Source organism: Helianthus annuus, chromosome 1, assembly GCF_002127325.2.
Source record: "Helianthus annuus cultivar XRQ/B chromosome 1, HanXRQr2.0-SUNRISE, whole genome shotgun sequence".
NCBI lineage: Eukaryota > Viridiplantae > Streptophyta > Magnoliopsida > Asterales > Asteraceae > Helianthus > Helianthus annuus.
The window spans coordinates 146,036,727-146,054,663 of NC_035433.2; the positions used below are offsets into that span (position 1 = coordinate 146,036,727).

The 17,937-nt window shown below is 36.7% G+C and overlaps 1 protein-coding gene across 1 annotated transcript; it reads left to right on the forward strand.

Annotated features, from left to right (window-relative positions):
* The first annotated feature begins 1,512 nt into the window (after positions 1 to 1,512).
* Positions 1,513 to 16,541, forward strand: LOC110936592 (ABC transporter G family member 32). The gene is made up of 22 exons (XM_022178999.2): positions 1,513 to 2,077; positions 3,174 to 3,294; positions 3,675 to 3,763; positions 4,235 to 4,319; positions 4,426 to 4,585; positions 4,669 to 4,745; positions 5,549 to 5,602; positions 5,693 to 6,085; positions 6,792 to 7,070; positions 7,772 to 8,088; positions 8,594 to 8,754; positions 9,534 to 9,637; positions 9,749 to 9,908; positions 10,605 to 10,727; positions 10,829 to 10,923; positions 11,818 to 12,150; positions 13,169 to 13,459; positions 13,548 to 13,765; positions 13,909 to 14,136; positions 15,042 to 15,213; positions 15,295 to 15,549; positions 16,119 to 16,541. The coding sequence occupies exons 1-22, from the start codon at positions 1,818 to 1,820 to the stop codon at positions 16,389 to 16,391; spliced, it is 4,248 nt and encodes a 1,415-aa protein (XP_022034691.1). The 5' UTR covers positions 1,513 to 1,817; the 3' UTR covers positions 16,392 to 16,541.
* Positions 16,542 to 17,937: the final 1,396 nt, after the last annotated feature.

The following is a 17,937-nucleotide window of genomic DNA, read 5'->3' on the forward strand; positions in this document are numbered from 1 at the left end:
GACGCGATGTTCGATTGGGCCCCGGCCGTCGCGTAAGCTGACTTCCGCCCGGAAACCATACTGCTCCCACACGAGAGACTCGCTGGGGTAACAGCTGGGTAAAACCGGGTTGCCCTCAAGACCGCACCATGCCTCGGTAGGATACGATCCATCATTGGGACAACCCGCCACACAAGCCGTAGACGCCGGGATTCGAACCGGGGTGGCCAAAAGCAAACCCCCTGCAGAAAACCAACTGAGCTAGGAGGCGGGTCACAAATTGTATAACATGTAATTGTAGGATATATAATTTCAAAAATTGTAGGATATATAATTTCAAAAATACTTTAACAAGCTAAGGTTTTATTAATCTTGATGCTAAAGTCATGTTTAAGTAATGGTAATCGTGTGTGATACGTATCAAGTACATTATCCCACAATTGACAATATGAATTTAATAACTACAAGTTAACATTATATAACATGTAAATTAAAAGGCTAAATAGAAGAAGACTATGTGTTATATGTTATGTGGTTGTGAAAGGAAGCTTAGTCACGTTGAACTCTACACAAACACCGTGACACACCAAGTGTTAAGTGATAGTGAATGTGAATGTGATGAGTCTTCCGCTTTCGTGGCGTGCCTTTCACTTTCACGCCCATTTACATGGCTCTACACTTGTTTAACTGCCTATTTACATATTTTATATGTCCATTTAAATTAAATGAAAACTATGTTGTACGTTCGTTTAACAAAAATGACCAAAACTTAAACACTCATTTGTAACTTGAAACGGTTGATGTTACTTAAAATAGGTCTACAAATAGAACCAATTGATGTGACGAATTATACGTGTATTCATATTTTTTGAACAACGAATGTTACTCTGTTTCTACTCCTAAACAACATCGATATATTTCTAATCTTACCCATGTCAGGAATTGAGTGTTCTCTCAGGAAGACGAGAGCCTCTATCCCTAACCAAAATTGGAATAACATGACTAATTACATATATTAAGCAAGTACTGTCAATATTTTGATAGTTGTTAATTTTTAAACTTATTAACCTTATTATCTCAAACTTATACGAAAAAAAGAGTTAAATGCCATTTTAGTTCCTGTGGTTTAGGTTATTTTGTCAGTTTAGTCTAAATGTTTCATTTTTCACCTCTGGGTCCAAAAATGTTTCACCGTTGCCATTTTAATCCACTGTGTTAACTTTATCCATTTTTTATATTAGCGAGAAGGGCAATTCAGTCATTTTATATGTAATTCTGTTAACTAGAAGGACAATTCGACCATATAAGATAACCGAATTGCCCTTCTCGTTAACAGAAAAAATGGATGAACTTAAACCATGGAACTTTTTTGGACCCACATGCGAAAAATGAAACTATTAGACTAAACTGACAAAATAACCCAAATCACAAGGACTAAAATGACATTTAACTCAAAAAAAAAAAAAAAAAAAATCCTTGTTTAAATGCTTAGAAGCCAAAAATCAAGAGGGAAAACAAACCAATAATATTCTCAACCGTTTCCAACAACTCCAAAGAAACAACATTCTCCCCCAAATTAATTCTCACCAAAATCAACCTAAAACCCTAATTTCCCAAATCCCCTTTCTCGCTTCAATCCCACACAAATTCTTCACTAATTTTCAAAAAAATCATAAACAACCAATTCACAGAACCTTCTTGCTTCAACAACCCGCCTTTCTCATCCCAAACATATTCAAAAGTTGTTGAGAAAATGACGAATTTACTGAACTCAATTACCATAAATCCCTCACAATGTTCATCGCTTTCAGCATGGTTTGTTCGATCAATTGATTATAATGTGGGATTCTCTTGGGAATTTGTTCGTGCGGACACAGGATAACGATGAAGAGGCGTTGCAGGTGGCTGCGTTGCAGCGATCGCCGACGTTTGTTCGGGCGAGAACCTCGGTGTTTAGGAGTTGTGGTGGGGAGTTTACTCTTGTTGATGTTAGTAAGCTTGATGATGATGAGAAGAAGATTGTGTTGGATAGGTTGGTTAGTACGGTTAATGCGAATCCTGGGTTGTTTTTTGATCGGATTCGACGCCGGTTTGATAAGTAAGCCATTGTTTATTGACTGTTTATTTTTAATGTTTAGCCCTTGCGGTATGCACATATAATGTATATATATGTGTGGGCGCTCGGGGGGGGGGGGAAGTGAAGTGCACGAATTTTAATGTTATTTTACTATTTTCGTGAAAATAACGTTAAAAGAGGGGATGGTTAATCATGCATCATCTGGTGGCGTTGATAGCCGAAAGACAAGGGGGTGCATGCACTAATCGGCAGTTGTCTCAATTGCTGAGTGTTATGTGCCTTATGTCCAAGGCTTGATGCAAAACTACTATCGAGCCGGAGGTCTCATTGGAAGCAGCCTCTCTATTCCTACGGGGTAGAGGTAAGGCTGTCTACATCTTACCCTCCTGAGACCCTACCTTTGCTTTGCTATTGGTGGGATTTACTGAGTATGATGATGATGAGCAATGTGTAATTTTTTTAGATGTTTAAAAAAGCTGATCTCTTGCTTGTAAAAAAAGCTAGGCTCGGAAAAAGGTTCGTTTGTAAAGGAGCCGAGCCGGGCCGGGTCAGTTTGTTAAGGAGTCGAGCTTGAGCCAGGGTTGGCTTGGCTTGTGGCTCGCTCGATAACTGACTCGATGGCTCGCTCATAAACTGACTCGTTGGCTCACTTATTAAATAGCTTGTTAGCTGGCTCGTTTAATTTAAACGCCAAATTAAAATATATAAAAAGTTGAAAAAATAAACAAAAGTAATACATATAAGATTTTGAATCTTGCTTATTGCTTTTCGAAATATAATTATATGAAAAAATTGAAAAAAAATGTCTCTTATATATTGTTTTATCAGCTCTAATACTGTTTTTTTATGTTTGTTTTCATATATGTCAAAATATGTGAACACTACAGTATTAAATAATCGAGCTGGCTCAATCCTTTCACAAGCCGAGCTCGAGCTCGACTTTTCAGTTCGTTAACATAAACAAGCCAAGCCGAGCCCATCCCGGCATGGTTTGGCTCGGGTCATTTACAACCCTACATTTTCCATGTTGTAATAATCACTTTTAAGTTGTTAAGGGTGAGGTAAATTCTGATTATGCATGGTTAATTTCATCTGTGTCTGATTGTGTTCTTGCTAGTGTTGATCTGAAATTTCCGAAAGTGGAGGTTCGATTTGAGAATCTGCATATAGATGCGTTTGTACATGTGGGGAGCAGAGCATTGCCTACCTTACCTAATTCTGTTTTTAACTTCAGTGAGGTAAGTTTTTGGAGTAATAACATTGTATTTATTTTGTTTTGAATTTTTCATTTTTGATTTGAATAAAATGTTTTGAATATATTTGTTAGAGTTAATTGCCCGGATGGTCCCTGTGGTTTCACGTTTTTTTCACGTTTAGTCTCCACCTTTTGAAAATAGCAGGTATGCTCCCTATGGTTTCACGTTTTTTCAAACTAACTGACATCTACTCAGGGGACTATCCGAGTAACAAAATGACAAACCATAGGGAGCATACCTGCTATTTTCAAAAGGTGGGGACTAAACGTGAAAAAACGTGAAACCACAGGGACCATCCGGGCAATTAACTCTATTTGTTATGTTATACATGCTGACATATTACCCTGTGACATCTTTTCAAGGCTTTCTTGAGGAAATTAAGGATCTTTCCTGGCAGAAGAACAAAATTGAGCATTTTAAATGATGTTAGCGGTATTATTAGACCTTCCAGGTAAACATTTATGTCATAACTTTGCTTGAATATTCACATAAGAGTAAAGTACACGAATGGTCCGTGGGGTTTACCAAAATTTTGGATTTGGTCCCTAGTTTTCTAAAAGTACATGGATGGTCCCTGTGGTTTGCACTCTATAATTTTATTTAGTTCGCAGCCAACAAATTTAAAGGTTTTAGCATGTCCAAGTTACTAAATGTGTTACAAAGTGCAAACCACAGGGACCATCCATGTACTTTTGGAAAAATTTGGGGACTAAATGCGTTACAAAGTGCAAACCACAGAGACCATCTGTGTAGTTTTGGAAAGCTAGGGACCAAATCCAAAATATTGGTAAACCACAAGGACTATCCGCGTAGTTTACTCTTCACATAATAAAAAGTAGGAATTCCTAAAAGTAATATATTTTTTTTGTACAATTAGCCCTTCAAGTAACTACTTAATGTCAATTTGTTATTAATCTTTCAGGTTAACTCTCCTTTTGGGTCCCCCAAGCTCTGGTAAAACGACACTACTTTTGGCTCTAGCTGGACGTCTTGGACGTGGATTAAAGGTTTATAGAGTTTTATCACAGTTTAGCAATATTTACTTTTTACGCTGATGCTCATGAATTTACCATTTAATTCGACTTTTAAGTATAATATATTTATTTTGTGAAGTTGTCCGGAAAAATCACATATAATGGAAGCGAGTTAAACGAATTTGTACCTCAAAGAACTTGTGCGTATGTCAGTCAACAAGATTGTCATATGGCTGATATGACGGTTAGGGAGACGCTTCAATTCGCAGAGGGTTGTCAAGGTTTTGGTTATAAAAAAGGTATATTCAAGTTGATTGTGATTTATTTTAATAATTTAGTTGTTTTATATGTATAATGTGGTACTATGGAAAATTGATAATAGATATGATTATGGAACTTCTAAGAAAAGAGAAAAACGCTGGAATTAGACCCGATGAAGATCTTGATATATTTATAAAGGTGCATGCTTTTACCTTCTATCTTTTTTTTTGTTAATATATCCTAGTTTTCCCACGCTCACACATGGGGCTGCACACGAACTGAACGAACACGAACAATACCTTGTTCGTGTTTGTTTGTTAAGGAGATTTATGTGTTCACGAACTATTCATTAAGACATACCAAACAAGATTTTATGAGCGTGTTTGTTTGTTATGGAAATGAACATGTTTGTGTTTGTTGTTTGTGTTCATTTGTTAATTTTAGGCAACGAACGCAAACGAACGTTCATGAACACAAACTAATGTTCATGAACACAGATGGAAACAAACGAACACAAACAAGCGTTAATGAACATAATATGTAATACACTGATATTTATTAGATATATTTTATTTGTCAGAATTTTGAAGTATTCAAATAAAATATAAGAAATAAAAAGACTAATGAACTATCGAACACAAACGAACATAAACGAACACATTACCGAACGTTCATGAACATAAATGAACGAACACGGCCTCTGTTCATGTTCGTTTATTTAACTAAACAAAAGAAATTCCTTGTTCGTGTTCTAATAAGTGAACGAACAAACGAACTTCCTGCCGAACGGTTTACGAACTATTCGCTGAACGTTCGGTTCGTTTGCAGCCCTAAGTCACCCACTCCTGAAAGCTGGTAACCCAATATGAAAATATCGAAATTTTGTAGCTTTATAGAGAAAGAAAATACATATCACCAAAATAAAAATTTGATATATGTTGGCTACCTTTTTATTCAATTAGCCTAATTTTCTATAACAAAACTATATGTTTTCACTTTAGACGGTGGCACTTGGAGAAGACAAGACGAGTCTCGTAGTGGATTACCTTATGAAGGTACGCTATGGTTTCAAAGATCATATTTTAACCATTGAAAATTAAAAAAAATATTTTGAAGTGTTGTATGATTCTGAAATGTGTGCAAAGATTTTAGGATTGGATATATGCGCGGATACACTAGTAGGAGACGAAATGCGTAAAGGGATTTCCGGTGGTCAAATGAAACGGTTGACTTCAGGAGAACTGCTAGTGGGACCCTCACGGGTTCTTTTCATGGATGAGATATCAACCGGCCTTGATAGCTCAACCACTTATCAAATCATTAACTACCTTAAACATTCAACTCGTGCTCTTGATGGGACAACCGTCGTCTCGTTGTTGCAACCGGATCCTCAAACGTTTGAGTTGTTTGATGATTTGATTTTACTATGTGAAGGTCAAATTGTGTACCAAGGGCCCCGCAATGCTGCCATCGCTTTCTTTGCTTCTATGGGTTTTCAGTGCCCGAAGAGGAAAAATGTGGCCGATTTTTTACAAGAAGTAATCACCATCACTTACTTTTTTGATATCAAATGAGCCGAGCCTGAGCTCGACCAAGCTCGAGCTCGATTAACTTATGAGAGCTCGAGCTCGGCTCAAGCTTCCTTTTTAAAGCTCTAGCTCAGCTGTTGGTAGTTTCTTAAGTTCGAGCTCGCCTCGATTATCATCTATTAATTAATGTATTAAATAAAAATATTATAAATAATAGACTCGTTTAGGCTTGCGAGCTCGATAAGTGAAGCCCGGGCTCGTTTACTAAACAAGCTTATTTTTAGGTTCGGGCTCGGCTCGCAAACAAGTTTAAATAAGCTTGGCTCGGCTCGTTTACTAGACACCTTTAAATACGCAGTAAATGTTATTAAATATTAATAAAAAATAATATTACACTAAGGCTCGATAAGGCTCAAAGAGCCTGACGAGCTTCACATGCGAGGCTCGAGCTCTGGCTCGATAAATAAACGAGCTTTATTTTAAGCTCAAGGTCGGCTCGGGCTCGATAAGGTTCGGCTTGGCTCGTTTCGAACTTTTTCTCGAGCCGATCTCGAGTAGCTGTTGTTGTAGCTTAAAAGTGTTAATTGACATAAAAGGACACACATAATATTAATACTTATTAGATATGTGATTACTGTCAAAGGGCATTTAGGTAAATTTGGATCACCTCATTGTTCCCCTTTTTTCAAACTTAAAATTTTCTTTTTGCACTCAGGTTACATCGGTAAAAGATCAAGAACAATATTGGTCACTTGACGAACATTACGAATACGTTCCCGTTGAGAAATTTGTAGAAGTATTTAAATCAAACTTTCTCGGTAGAAATTTATCACGTGAGCTGGCGATTCCGTTTGATAAACGCCGTAATCATCCTGCAGCCCTTTCTACACACACTTATGGTGTAGAAAGAATGAAGCTACTCAAAATTAGTTTCAAATGGCAGATGTTACTTCTTAAACGTGAATCGTTGGTTTATATCTTCAAATACTTTCAGGTATATACTTACACACTTTTATTGTTATTACCTATTTTTTACATAAAATCAAAAGATACTTTATATGCACTCGTTCTTGATTCTACCAGTTTAGCAGGTCTTTTTTTGTCCTTTTCTATTGGGATTTTATTATTATTAGAGTAAAATGCCATATTCGTCCCTGAAGTTTGGCCAGTTTTGCGACTTTCATCGAAAGGTTTGTTTTCCACATCTGGATCCAAAACTTTTGAAATCTTGCCATTTTTATCCGGCTCGTTAAGTCCATCCATTTTCTCCGTTAAGGCAGGGGTATCTTCGTTTTTTTTGTTAACTTAAAGGGCAATTCGTTCTTTTTCACTTTATGTACAAGCATTTAGCATAATGTACAAGTATTCAAAAAAGACGAAATTACCCTTAAGTTAACAAAAAAGACGAAAATACCCTTGCCTAAACGGAGAAAATGGATGGAGTTAACGAGCCGGATGAAAATGACAAGATTTCAAACCTTTAGAAACCAGACGTGGAAAATAAACCTTTGGACAATAGTCACAAAACTGGCCAAACCTCAGGGACGACATGGCATTTTACTCTTCTTATTATTTATAATTATTATTGTTGTTATTATTATTTACAAAAGGAATTGAGGCATGGTATCTTACAAAATTCCATTCTTGTTTATTTTATTTTTTTTAACTGATTTTGATTGTTGTTTTTTTTTGCAGCTTATGTTGGTGGTTTTGGTCATGACGAGTGTATTTTTCCGTACAACTTTGCATCGTAATTCACTGGATGACGGTGGAGTTTATCTTGGCGCTCTATATTTCGCAATAGTCATGATATTATTCAACGGTTTTATGGAGGTCCCAATGTTAATAGCCAAACTTCCCGTTATCTACAAGCACAGAGATTTACATTTCTACCCCTGCTGGGTTTACACTCTTCCGTCTTGGCTTTTAAGCATTCCTTCATCAATTATAGAATCCGGTATTTGGGTGGCCGTCACATATTATCTCGTTGGTTTTGATCCCCAATTATCAAGGTGCATCTTCTTCAAATTATTTACTTTAGGAAATTAGATTTTAATAATCCCAACTTTAACATATTTGCCGACAACAGTCCCAACTTTTAACCTATTTCTCCCAACGATCCCACACTAACTAAAAGTTAACCCAGTTAGTTTTTGCTGACATGGACTCTCACACAAGCAGTTCACGTCATCAGAACTTTGCCACATAAGCAGTCCACGTCACCAAAACTGACTTATATGCCACATTAGCAGTCCATGTCAGCAAAACTTTTGACTTTTTTGCCACATAACCAGTCCACGTCAGCAAAAACTAACTAGGTTAAATCTTTAGTTAGTATGAGATCGCTGGGGAAAATAGGTTAAAAGTTGGGATTGTCATAAAACATTTCTTTAGTTAGGATTATTGTCGGCCAATATGTCAAAGTTGGAATTATTAAAATCCAGTTTTCCTTTACTTTTTAATCATTAGTATTTAATTCCCATTATTTATATACTTTTATTATGTTGATATCTGTAGATGCTTGAAGCAGTTCTTGTTATACTTCTTGTTGAACCAAATGTCGATCGGTCTATTTCGCGTGATGGGATCTTTAGGCAGAAATATGATAGTTGCTAATACGTTCGGATCTTTTGCCATGTTGGTTGTCATGGCACTCGGTGGATTTATACTGTCTAGAGGTATACTTTTAACTTTTTTTTTTTTTAATTTATAAAAGGGCCAACTTTATGAAAAGAGTTAATTACTTTTTTCGTCCCTGTGGTTTGTCAAAAATCACTATTTCAGTCCATTAGTTTAAAAATTGTGATTTCAGTCCCTGTGGTTTCACTTTCGTAACCATTTCAGTCCACCTCGTAACCATTTCAGTCCCTGTACTAACATAATAAATGGATTGAAATGGTTACGAAAGTGAAACCACAGGGACTGAAATCGCAATTTTTAAACTAATGGACTGAAATAGTGATTTTTGACAAACCACAGGGACGATAATAGTAATTAACTCTTATGAAAAAAGTGGCCAACTTTGGTCTGTTTTCTGTTCTTGGTAACCATCTTTTTAAAAAGCCAAAGAAAACCATAGAACTTTAAATATATTTTTTAAGTATTTTACCTAAGATACCAGTTATTAGGTACCGGAAAAAAGTCAACATTGTCAAAAGTTACCGATATGTGAGCTGTTACCCATGATTTTCAATCAGAATTTTTGAAAGTTGGTTACTTTTGTATGCAGTTTGTTGATGACATCACACATTCGGTCCGTTCTATGTTTGTGATTATCTAAACATTATGTTGTCCGTTTGATTACCGGTTGTCGGTTGATGTTATTATCTCAGACTTCCGTCTTGTTATCAAATTTGATCACCGTGTGCTAGTTTATCGATCCGATCTGTGTTTTTACAGAATTAGGCTAATAAAATATACATATTGAAAGTAAATCAGTGTTATAATATTATTGTAGATAGCATCCCGGCTTGGTGGATTTGGGGTTACTGGTTTTCCCCTTTAATGTATGCCCAAAATGCGGTTTCAGTCAATGAGTTCTTGGGGGATACTTGGGATAAGGTAAGACTTATATATAGCTGAAAACTCTAATTTTACCCGTTGACCCGTTAACAATAAAATATGCTCAATATGAGACGTTTTCTCTGACTTATATTTGTATCGGGTGCGCAGGCAGCTGGAAACAATACTGACATCCCTTTGGGAACTATGCTACTGAAAGTCAGAAGTCTGTTTCCGGAAGATTATTGGTATTGGATTGGAGTTGGTGCTTTACTTGGTTACACTATTTTATTCAACGTTCTCTTTACATTATTCCTTACGTATCTTAATCGTAAGTTTTCTCCTTGCTGTAACAATTAGGGTTAATGTATAGATAGTCAACCCAAATATCATTTTGGTTTGAGTTAATTACTGTTTTCGTCCTGTGATTTGTCAAAAATCACTATTTCAGTCCTTAGTTTAAAAATTGCGATTTCAGTCCTCGTGGTATCACTTTCGTAACCATTTCATTCCTGTGGTTTCACTTTCGTAACCATTTCAATCTATTTATTCTGTTAGTACAAGGACTGAAATGGTTACGCAAGTGAAACCACAGGGACTGAAACCGTATTTTTCAAACTAATGGACTGAAATAGTGATTTTTGACAAACCACAGGGACGAAAACGGTAATTAACTCTTTTGGTTTTGTTATTTTTGATTCGGGGAGAAAAGCATGCCGAAAAAGTACACGGATAGTTCCTATGGTTTGCATTTTGTATCACATTTTTAGTCCCCATCCGACAAATCTAAAGGTCATAGCATGTCCAAGTCAGGGACTAAATGTGTTACAAAGTGAAAAGCACAGGGACCACCCGTGTACTTTTGAAAAATCTGGGGACTAAATGCGTTACCAAGTGCAAACCACAGGGACCATCTGTGTACTTTTGGAAAGTTAGGGACCAAATCTAAAATTTTGGTAAACCATAGGGACCATCCTTGTACTTTACTCTTAAATTTTTTTAAGTGCCCTTAATATATTACATACAGCTCTTGGAAACCATCAAGCAATTATCCCTCGTGGGACCGTCAAATCGCAGAAGACGAGAAACGGAATTGTATCTGTTATCATTGAGTTAAAAGATTACTTGCAGCGTTCACCTTCATATGCTGGTGTGTAGCAGAAATAAATATAATTATATAACTAAATATACATTCTTTCTCAATCGAAGTTGACTAGTCAACTTTAACTGTTTTCTTCACGGTTACTGTAGGTGCCGAAGCCGACAGTCAAAGAGGAATGGTTCTTCCATTTCAGCCTCTCACCATGTCTTTCCGGAACATTAGTTATTACGTCGATGTCCCACGGGTATGTTAAAATTTTTCAAAAATAATATTTTGAGTAAAATGCCGTTTTCGTCCCTGAGGTTTGGCCACTTTTGCGACTCTCGTCCAAAGGTTTGTTTTTTCGAATCTGGATCCAAAAGTTTGAAATGTTGCCATTTTCATTCTACTCCTTAACTCCATCCAATTTTTAACGTCAAGTCAGGGGTATTTCCGCCATTTAATCTTGCCATTTTGATATAACCTTGGTTTTAAAAAGCGAGAGGCGCACAAAAGCGACGAGGTCTAAAATTGAGGCGCGAAGCGCAAAGCGCAAAAGCGGTGGGCTTTTCGTACCCGAGGCGCAAGATGTTTATATAATTTTTTTTATATATCCCATACATATCCCATAGGTTTTTAGCTTCCTTTAACCAAAATATAGCTATAAGCAAGGCTTTTATACCATTTTAACTACATGTACAAGTCAAAAAACCCAAGGTACAACATTTTTATGCAGTAAAATGCTTAGGGTACATGAGGCGCGCGCCTCAGGCCAAAAAGCCCACAAAAAAACATCAAAAAATGCGCTTTTTTGGCGCTTCCTGTAAAAATACAAGGCGAGAAGCAAAAAAGCCCAAGACCCTGCGCCTTGTTGCGCCTTGCGCCTAGGCGCGCCTAGGGCGCGCTTTTTAAAACCCAGGATATAACTAAACAAAACAAATAGCTAAAATGACAAAAATACCCTTGACTTAATGTTAAAAAATGGATGGAGTTAACGAGTCGGATGAAAATGCCAAGATTTCAAACCTTTTGGATCCAAATGCGAAAAACAAACCTTTGTACGAAAGTCGGAAAAGTTGCAAATCTCAGGGACGAAAATGGCATTTTACTCTAATATTTTTCGTACTTATCTATCAATCTCATATAATCTTTGCTCTAGGAGTTGAAGCAACAAGGTCTATCGGTCAACAAATTACAATTATTGGTCAATGTAACGGGAGCTTTTAGGCCGGGTCTCCTTACCGCGTTGGTCGGTGTCAGTGGGGCTGGTAAAACGACTCTTATGGATGTCTTAGCTGGCAGAAAAACCGGCGGCCATATCTCGGGCCAAATTTATGTTTCGGGTTACCTTAAAAACCAAGAAACATTTGCAAGAATTTCTGGTTATTGTGAACAAAACGATGTTCATTCCCCGTGTTTGACCGTTTATGAAGCATTGATGTTCTCCGCTTGGCTTCGATTACCTTCTGATATTAATGCAGCAACGAAAAGGGTATGAACTTAGTTAAATTTAGTTATCATTTTTTTTGAAAGCTAGTGGGGTCGAAACGTAGATAAAAATAAGCAAATTGCGACAGACAAGTCTACGTAAAGATAAAAAAACCATCTTGCGGCAGTATTCAAAAGTCATGGAAAAGTTATCGGTTCAATCCGTGACGGTACAGTCTCGACACTCGTTATGACCATAAAAACGAATATGTGCGGGGGGTTCGGAATGCAATTGAAATAACCTACTTACGACGGTACATATAGAAAATTTAGAAAAACATTACGTTGAGAAAGAAACTAAAAAGAAACGACTACAAATAAGTAAAAGGAAAAATTAAAAATTTTGGGTCTAAATTGTAATTACAATAAATGTAAAGGGAAAAAACTAAGAGTCTAATAGAGTAAACTGCCATTTTGGTCCATGTGGTTTGTTCACTTTTGTCACTTTAGTCCAAAACTCAAAACTTTTGCATCTGGGTCCCTGTGGCTTTAGTTTTCTTGCCATTTTGGTCCAAAAATGAAATCAGGTCATATTTGTCTTATAAAATCCTGCTATTTTGTCCTTTTCCTCAGGGGCAAAATGGTCATTTGTTTTTTATAAATAAATACCAGATTTTATAAGACAAATATGACCTGATTTGCCCCTGAGAAAAAGGACAATATTGCAAGATTTTATAAGACGAATATGACCTGATTTCATTTATGGGCCAAAATGGCAATAAAACTGAAACCACAGGGACCCAGATGCAAAAGGATTGAGTTTTGGACTAAATTGGCAAAAGTGACCAAACCTCAGGGACCAAAATGCAGTTTACTCTAATAATTATAATAAACTGTAAGGGTAAATAATGAAAAAAAACCTTATTAAAGTTGAGGGGCTAAACATGTCATTATTAAAAGTTAACAAAATAGCTTTTTAGTATATATAATAAAGTGATTATGCGATAATTCAGAATCACATAATCAGATTATCAGTTCCAAAACACATTTTTTTTTAAAAAAATTGACAATATAAATTTCAGGACTTTGTAGAAGAGGTTATGGAACTTGTGGAATTAAATCCACTCAAGGGAGCCCTAGTTGGTCTACCTGGAATTGACGGATTATCAACTGAACAAAGAAAAAGATTAACAATTGCAGTTGAGTTAGTTGCAAACCCCTCTATTGTATTTATGGATGAACCTACTTCGGGACTTGATGCACGAGCCGCTGCCATTGTTATGAGAACGGTTAGAAATATAGTCAACACCGGCCGGACCATTGTTTGCACCATCCATCAGCCCAGCATTGATATCTTTGAATCGTTTGACGAGGTAGCATTTTCGACCTTTTTAACTATTATGACTTGATTTGTGTTTGCTTCTTTCATTCGTAACGGGTCAACTGCCTTCAAACAAATAGCTTTTACTGATGAAACGTGGCGGGAAGCTCATTTATGCTGGTCCCTTAGGCACTGGGTCCCACAAACTGATACAATATTTTGAGGCGGTAAAAGGAGTACCTAAGATCCGACCTGGATATAACCCGGCTGCTTGGATTCTCGAGGTTACTTCAGCAACAGAAGAAAACCGTCTTGGTGTCGATTTTGCTGAAATTTACCGTGAATCATATCTTTATTTGTAAGCTAATATTTAAGTTACTACTTTCTATTTGTAATGGATTTAAATCTTTTTTTCTACAATTCAATATTAAAATCGAATCTTCAATACAAAAAAAAAAAAAGAAAAAAAAATTAAATTTTTTTATGTTTTTGTTTTTGTAGGCAAAACCAAGAATTAGCCGAGAACTTAAGCAAACCAGACAGGAATTCAAAATTCTTGAGTTTTCCAACCAAATATTCCCAGACATTTTTCGGTCAATTTCTTGCATGCCTTTGGAAGCAAAATCTGTCCTACTGGCGGAACCCGCAATATACAGCTGTTCGGTTTTTCTACACAGTTATCATATCGTTGATGTTTGGGACAATGTGTTGGAAATTCGGTGATAAAAGGTGAGCATTTTTAGTATAGTCTGAGTATTTTGATTTAGGGATAGTTTTTCGCTGACATGGATGATGATTTGGACATATGAGGTGAAAAAAAAGTTTTTTTTTTTTTTTTTTGCTGACATGGACATTAATTTTTTTCCTCCTCATATGTACACATCAACGAAAAACTAACTGGGTTAAGTTTTTTTTTTTTTTTTTTTTTTTTAACGGAGGTCCATTGAGAAAAAAATAGTTAGAAAGTAGGGACTAGAGGTTATAATATTCTCAATTGGGACTATTAAAATTCAATTTGCCACTTTTTAAAATAGAGTAAACTGCCAAAATGGTCCCTGAGGTTTAGCCACTTTTGCCACTTTAGTTCAAAACTCAAAACCTTTTAAATCTGGGTCCCTGTGGTTTCAATTTTGTTGCCATTTTTATCCAAAAGAAAAATCTGGTCAGATTTTTCAGTTAAGATCCAACTTTTTTGTCTTTTTCCTCCCTTTGAATGAAGGGAAAAAACGGTCAGATTTTTTTTAATTTGTTATAATAGAATATTAAAAAGACCATTTTGCCCTTCATTAAATGGGTGAAAAAAGACAAAAAATTGAATGTTAACCGAAAAATCTGACCAGATTTTGATTTTGGATGAAAATGGCAACAAAATTGAAACCACATGACCCATATTCAAAACGTTTCAGTTTTGGACTAAAGCGGCAAAAGTGACCAAAACCTCAAGTACCATTTTGACATTTTACTCTTTAAAATATTTATAGTAATCAGACCATGTTAGTGGTAAAAAAAAGTGATGACTTGGCAGTAAGTTTTGACCATGCTGACGAGGCACTGACGTGGCACACAGCAGAACTCATAATCATACTAAAGGTAGTTAAGTTGACTATTGATCAAATAATTCGTAACTTTTTCAGGGAAACACAGCAGGATATTTTTAATGCAATGGGATCAATGTATGCTGCAGTTTTATTTATTGGAATTACTAACGCCGCTTCAGTCCAACCAGTGGTTTACGTTGAAAGGTCTGTTTCATACAGAGAAAGAGCAGCAGGGATGTATTCTGCTTTACCATTTGCATTTGCACAGGTACATTCTGCTTATTTTTTACTTTTTGCACAGTTTTAAAACATATATTCTTAACATAATGTATTTTTTTACTTTTTGCAGGTTGCAATAGAGTTCCCTTATGTGTATGTGCAATCGCTTGTGTACAGCCTTATTTTCTACTTTTTAGCTTCGTTTGAACGGAGTTTCTTTAAATTATTTTGGTACATATATTTTATGTACTTCACATTACTATACTTTACCTTCTTTGGAATGATGACGATTGCTGTTACACCCAACCATAATATCGCTGCTATCGTTGCTGCTCCTTTTTACATGTTGTGGAACCTTTTCAGCGGATTTATGATCGCTCGCATGGTAACTAAAGTTTTATTATTAATTTTTTTATTCTTTGTGTATTTTATAAAAGAGTTAAATGTCATTTTAGACCCTGTGGTTTGGGTCATTTTGCCAGTTTGGTCCAAAGGTTTCATTTTTCTCCTGTGGGTCCAAAAAGGTTTCACTGTTGCCAGTTTAGTCCACTGGGTTAACTTCATCAATTTTTTCTGTTAACGAGAAGGGCAATTTGGTTATTTTTTGTATAATTTTGATAACTAGAAAGACAATTCGGCCATATAAAATGACCGAATCGCCCTTCTTGTTAACAGGAATAATGGATGAAGTTAACCCAGCGGACTAAAATGGCAACAGTGAAACCTTTTTGGACCCACAGACAAAAAATAAACTTTTGGACTAAACTGGCAAAATGACTCAAACCACAGGGACTAAAATGGCATTTAACTCTAAAATAAAAAAAAGTTCATTTTGTCAATGTTAAAAAATAAACTTTTGGACTAAACTGGCAAAATGACTCAAACCACAGGGACTAAAATGGCATTTAACTCTAAAATAAAAAAAGGTTCATTTTTGTCAATGTTGATCAACAGAGGCTTCCTATATGGTGGAGATGGTATTATTGGGCGAATCCAGTATCATGGAGTTTGTACGGGCTGCTGACGTCACAATATGGAGATGTGAATGAACCCCTAAAGCTTGCTGATGGTTTGCATTCAGTTCCGTTACGACAGTTTCTTAAAGAGGAATTGGGGTACCGCCACGAATTTTTGGGTGTTGCGGCCACTGCAGTGGTGGGTTTCTGTCTATTGTTTGCAGTGACATTTGCATTTACTATGAAATCCTTCAACTTCCAAAGGAGATGAAGATGTGTAAATTGTAATGCCTTTAAAAACTAGTTGACAGGGCGTCGGGAATCTTCCAACAAGTGTTTGTTTTGTGTTGTTTGCGGATTAAATCATGCGGTTTTGTTTCGATACGGTTATTAATAAACAATGTAAACTGAATTTGTATTATATTGTTATAAAATTACATAATGAAAGATCTAGTATATATAGACAAGAAGAGGAAAACCCTAAACACATTTAACTAAGCTAGGGCCGGCCCAAGGCCTTAATGACTTCGGTTAATACTCCCCCTCAAGCTAATGGCGGGAACTGACTTTAAGCTTGGTCTTTAGTAAAGCAAATCGATCAGTCGGAAGTGGTTTTGTGAAAATGTCTGCAATCTGATCCTTTGTAGATATGAATCTAACCATCAGTTGACCCCGAGCAACACGTTCACGAACAGTGTGATAATCAACTTCAATATGTTTGGTTCTAGCATGGAAAACTGGATTTCTGGAAAGATAAGTAGCTCCCAAGTTATCACACCAAAGAGTAGGAGCAGCCTTCATTATAACATGTAACTCACGAAGAAGAGTTTCAAGCCAAACAAGCTCTGAGACGGTATCGGCCATAGCTTTGTATTCAGATTCGGTTGATGACCTCGATACAGTCTTTTGTTTTCTGGCAGACCAAGACACTAGATTATTCCCGAGATAGATGGCAAATCCCCCCGTGGATCGACGGTCATCAGGGCAACCAGCCCAATCTGCATCTGAGTAAGCCTGAATGTAACTGTTATGCGAATCAGCATAGGCATGAAGATGAATCGGTGATGAATGAGAGATCAGCAAACCATGATTGATAGTTCCAAGAAGAAACCGCAAAATCCTTTTAACCGCAGACCAGTGATTTTCTGTGGGAGAGTGCATGAACTGACAAACCTTATTAACAGCAAAGGAGATGTCTGGACGAGAGAGAGTGACATACTGTAATGCACCCACAAGTTGGCGATACCGTACCGGATCCGAGAAGGCTGGACTGTCACCAAGAGACAGGGATGATGTGGTAGTACAAGGAGAGTGAACAGGTTTGGCCGACAACAAATTTGCACGAGCAAGTATATCCTGAATATATTTCCGTTGAGATAAAATAATATCAGAACCCTGACGCACAACCTCCACACCGAGAAAGTAAGACAAAGGGCCCATATCTTGTAAAGAAAAGGTGGCGCCAAGACGTTTTACAACCTGATCAATAGCCCTGTCATTGTTCCCTGTAAGAATAATGTCATCAACATAAACGAGCATATAAAGAAGTGTCCCATGATGTGAATATATAAACAGTGAAGGATCCGTTTTAGAGCCATAGAATCCAAGCGAACCAAGAGCCGAACAAAGCCGTTCAAACCAGGCCCGAGGAGCCTGCTTAAGACCGTAAAGGGAACGGCGAAGCAAACACACATGATCTGGGTAATGAGGATCAACAAATCCTTGAGGCTGCTGCATATACACTGTTTCCTGCAAATTACCATTTAGAAAAGCATTTTGAACATCTAATTGTCTGAGTGACCACTTCTGAGTAACTG

Coding starts and splice junctions, on each gene's coding strand:
- LOC110936592 (XM_022178999.2), top strand. CDS start 1,818: ATGTGGGATTCTCTTGGGAATTTGTTCGTGCGGACACAGGATAACGAT. Junction 9,638..9,748: donor TGGGGGATACTTGGGATAAG/GTAAGACTTATA, acceptor TCGGGTGCGCAG/GCAGCTGGAAACAATACTGA. Junction 10,924..11,817: donor ATTACGTCGATGTCCCACGG/GTATGTTAAAAT, acceptor TCTTTGCTCTAG/GAGTTGAAGCAACAAGGTCT.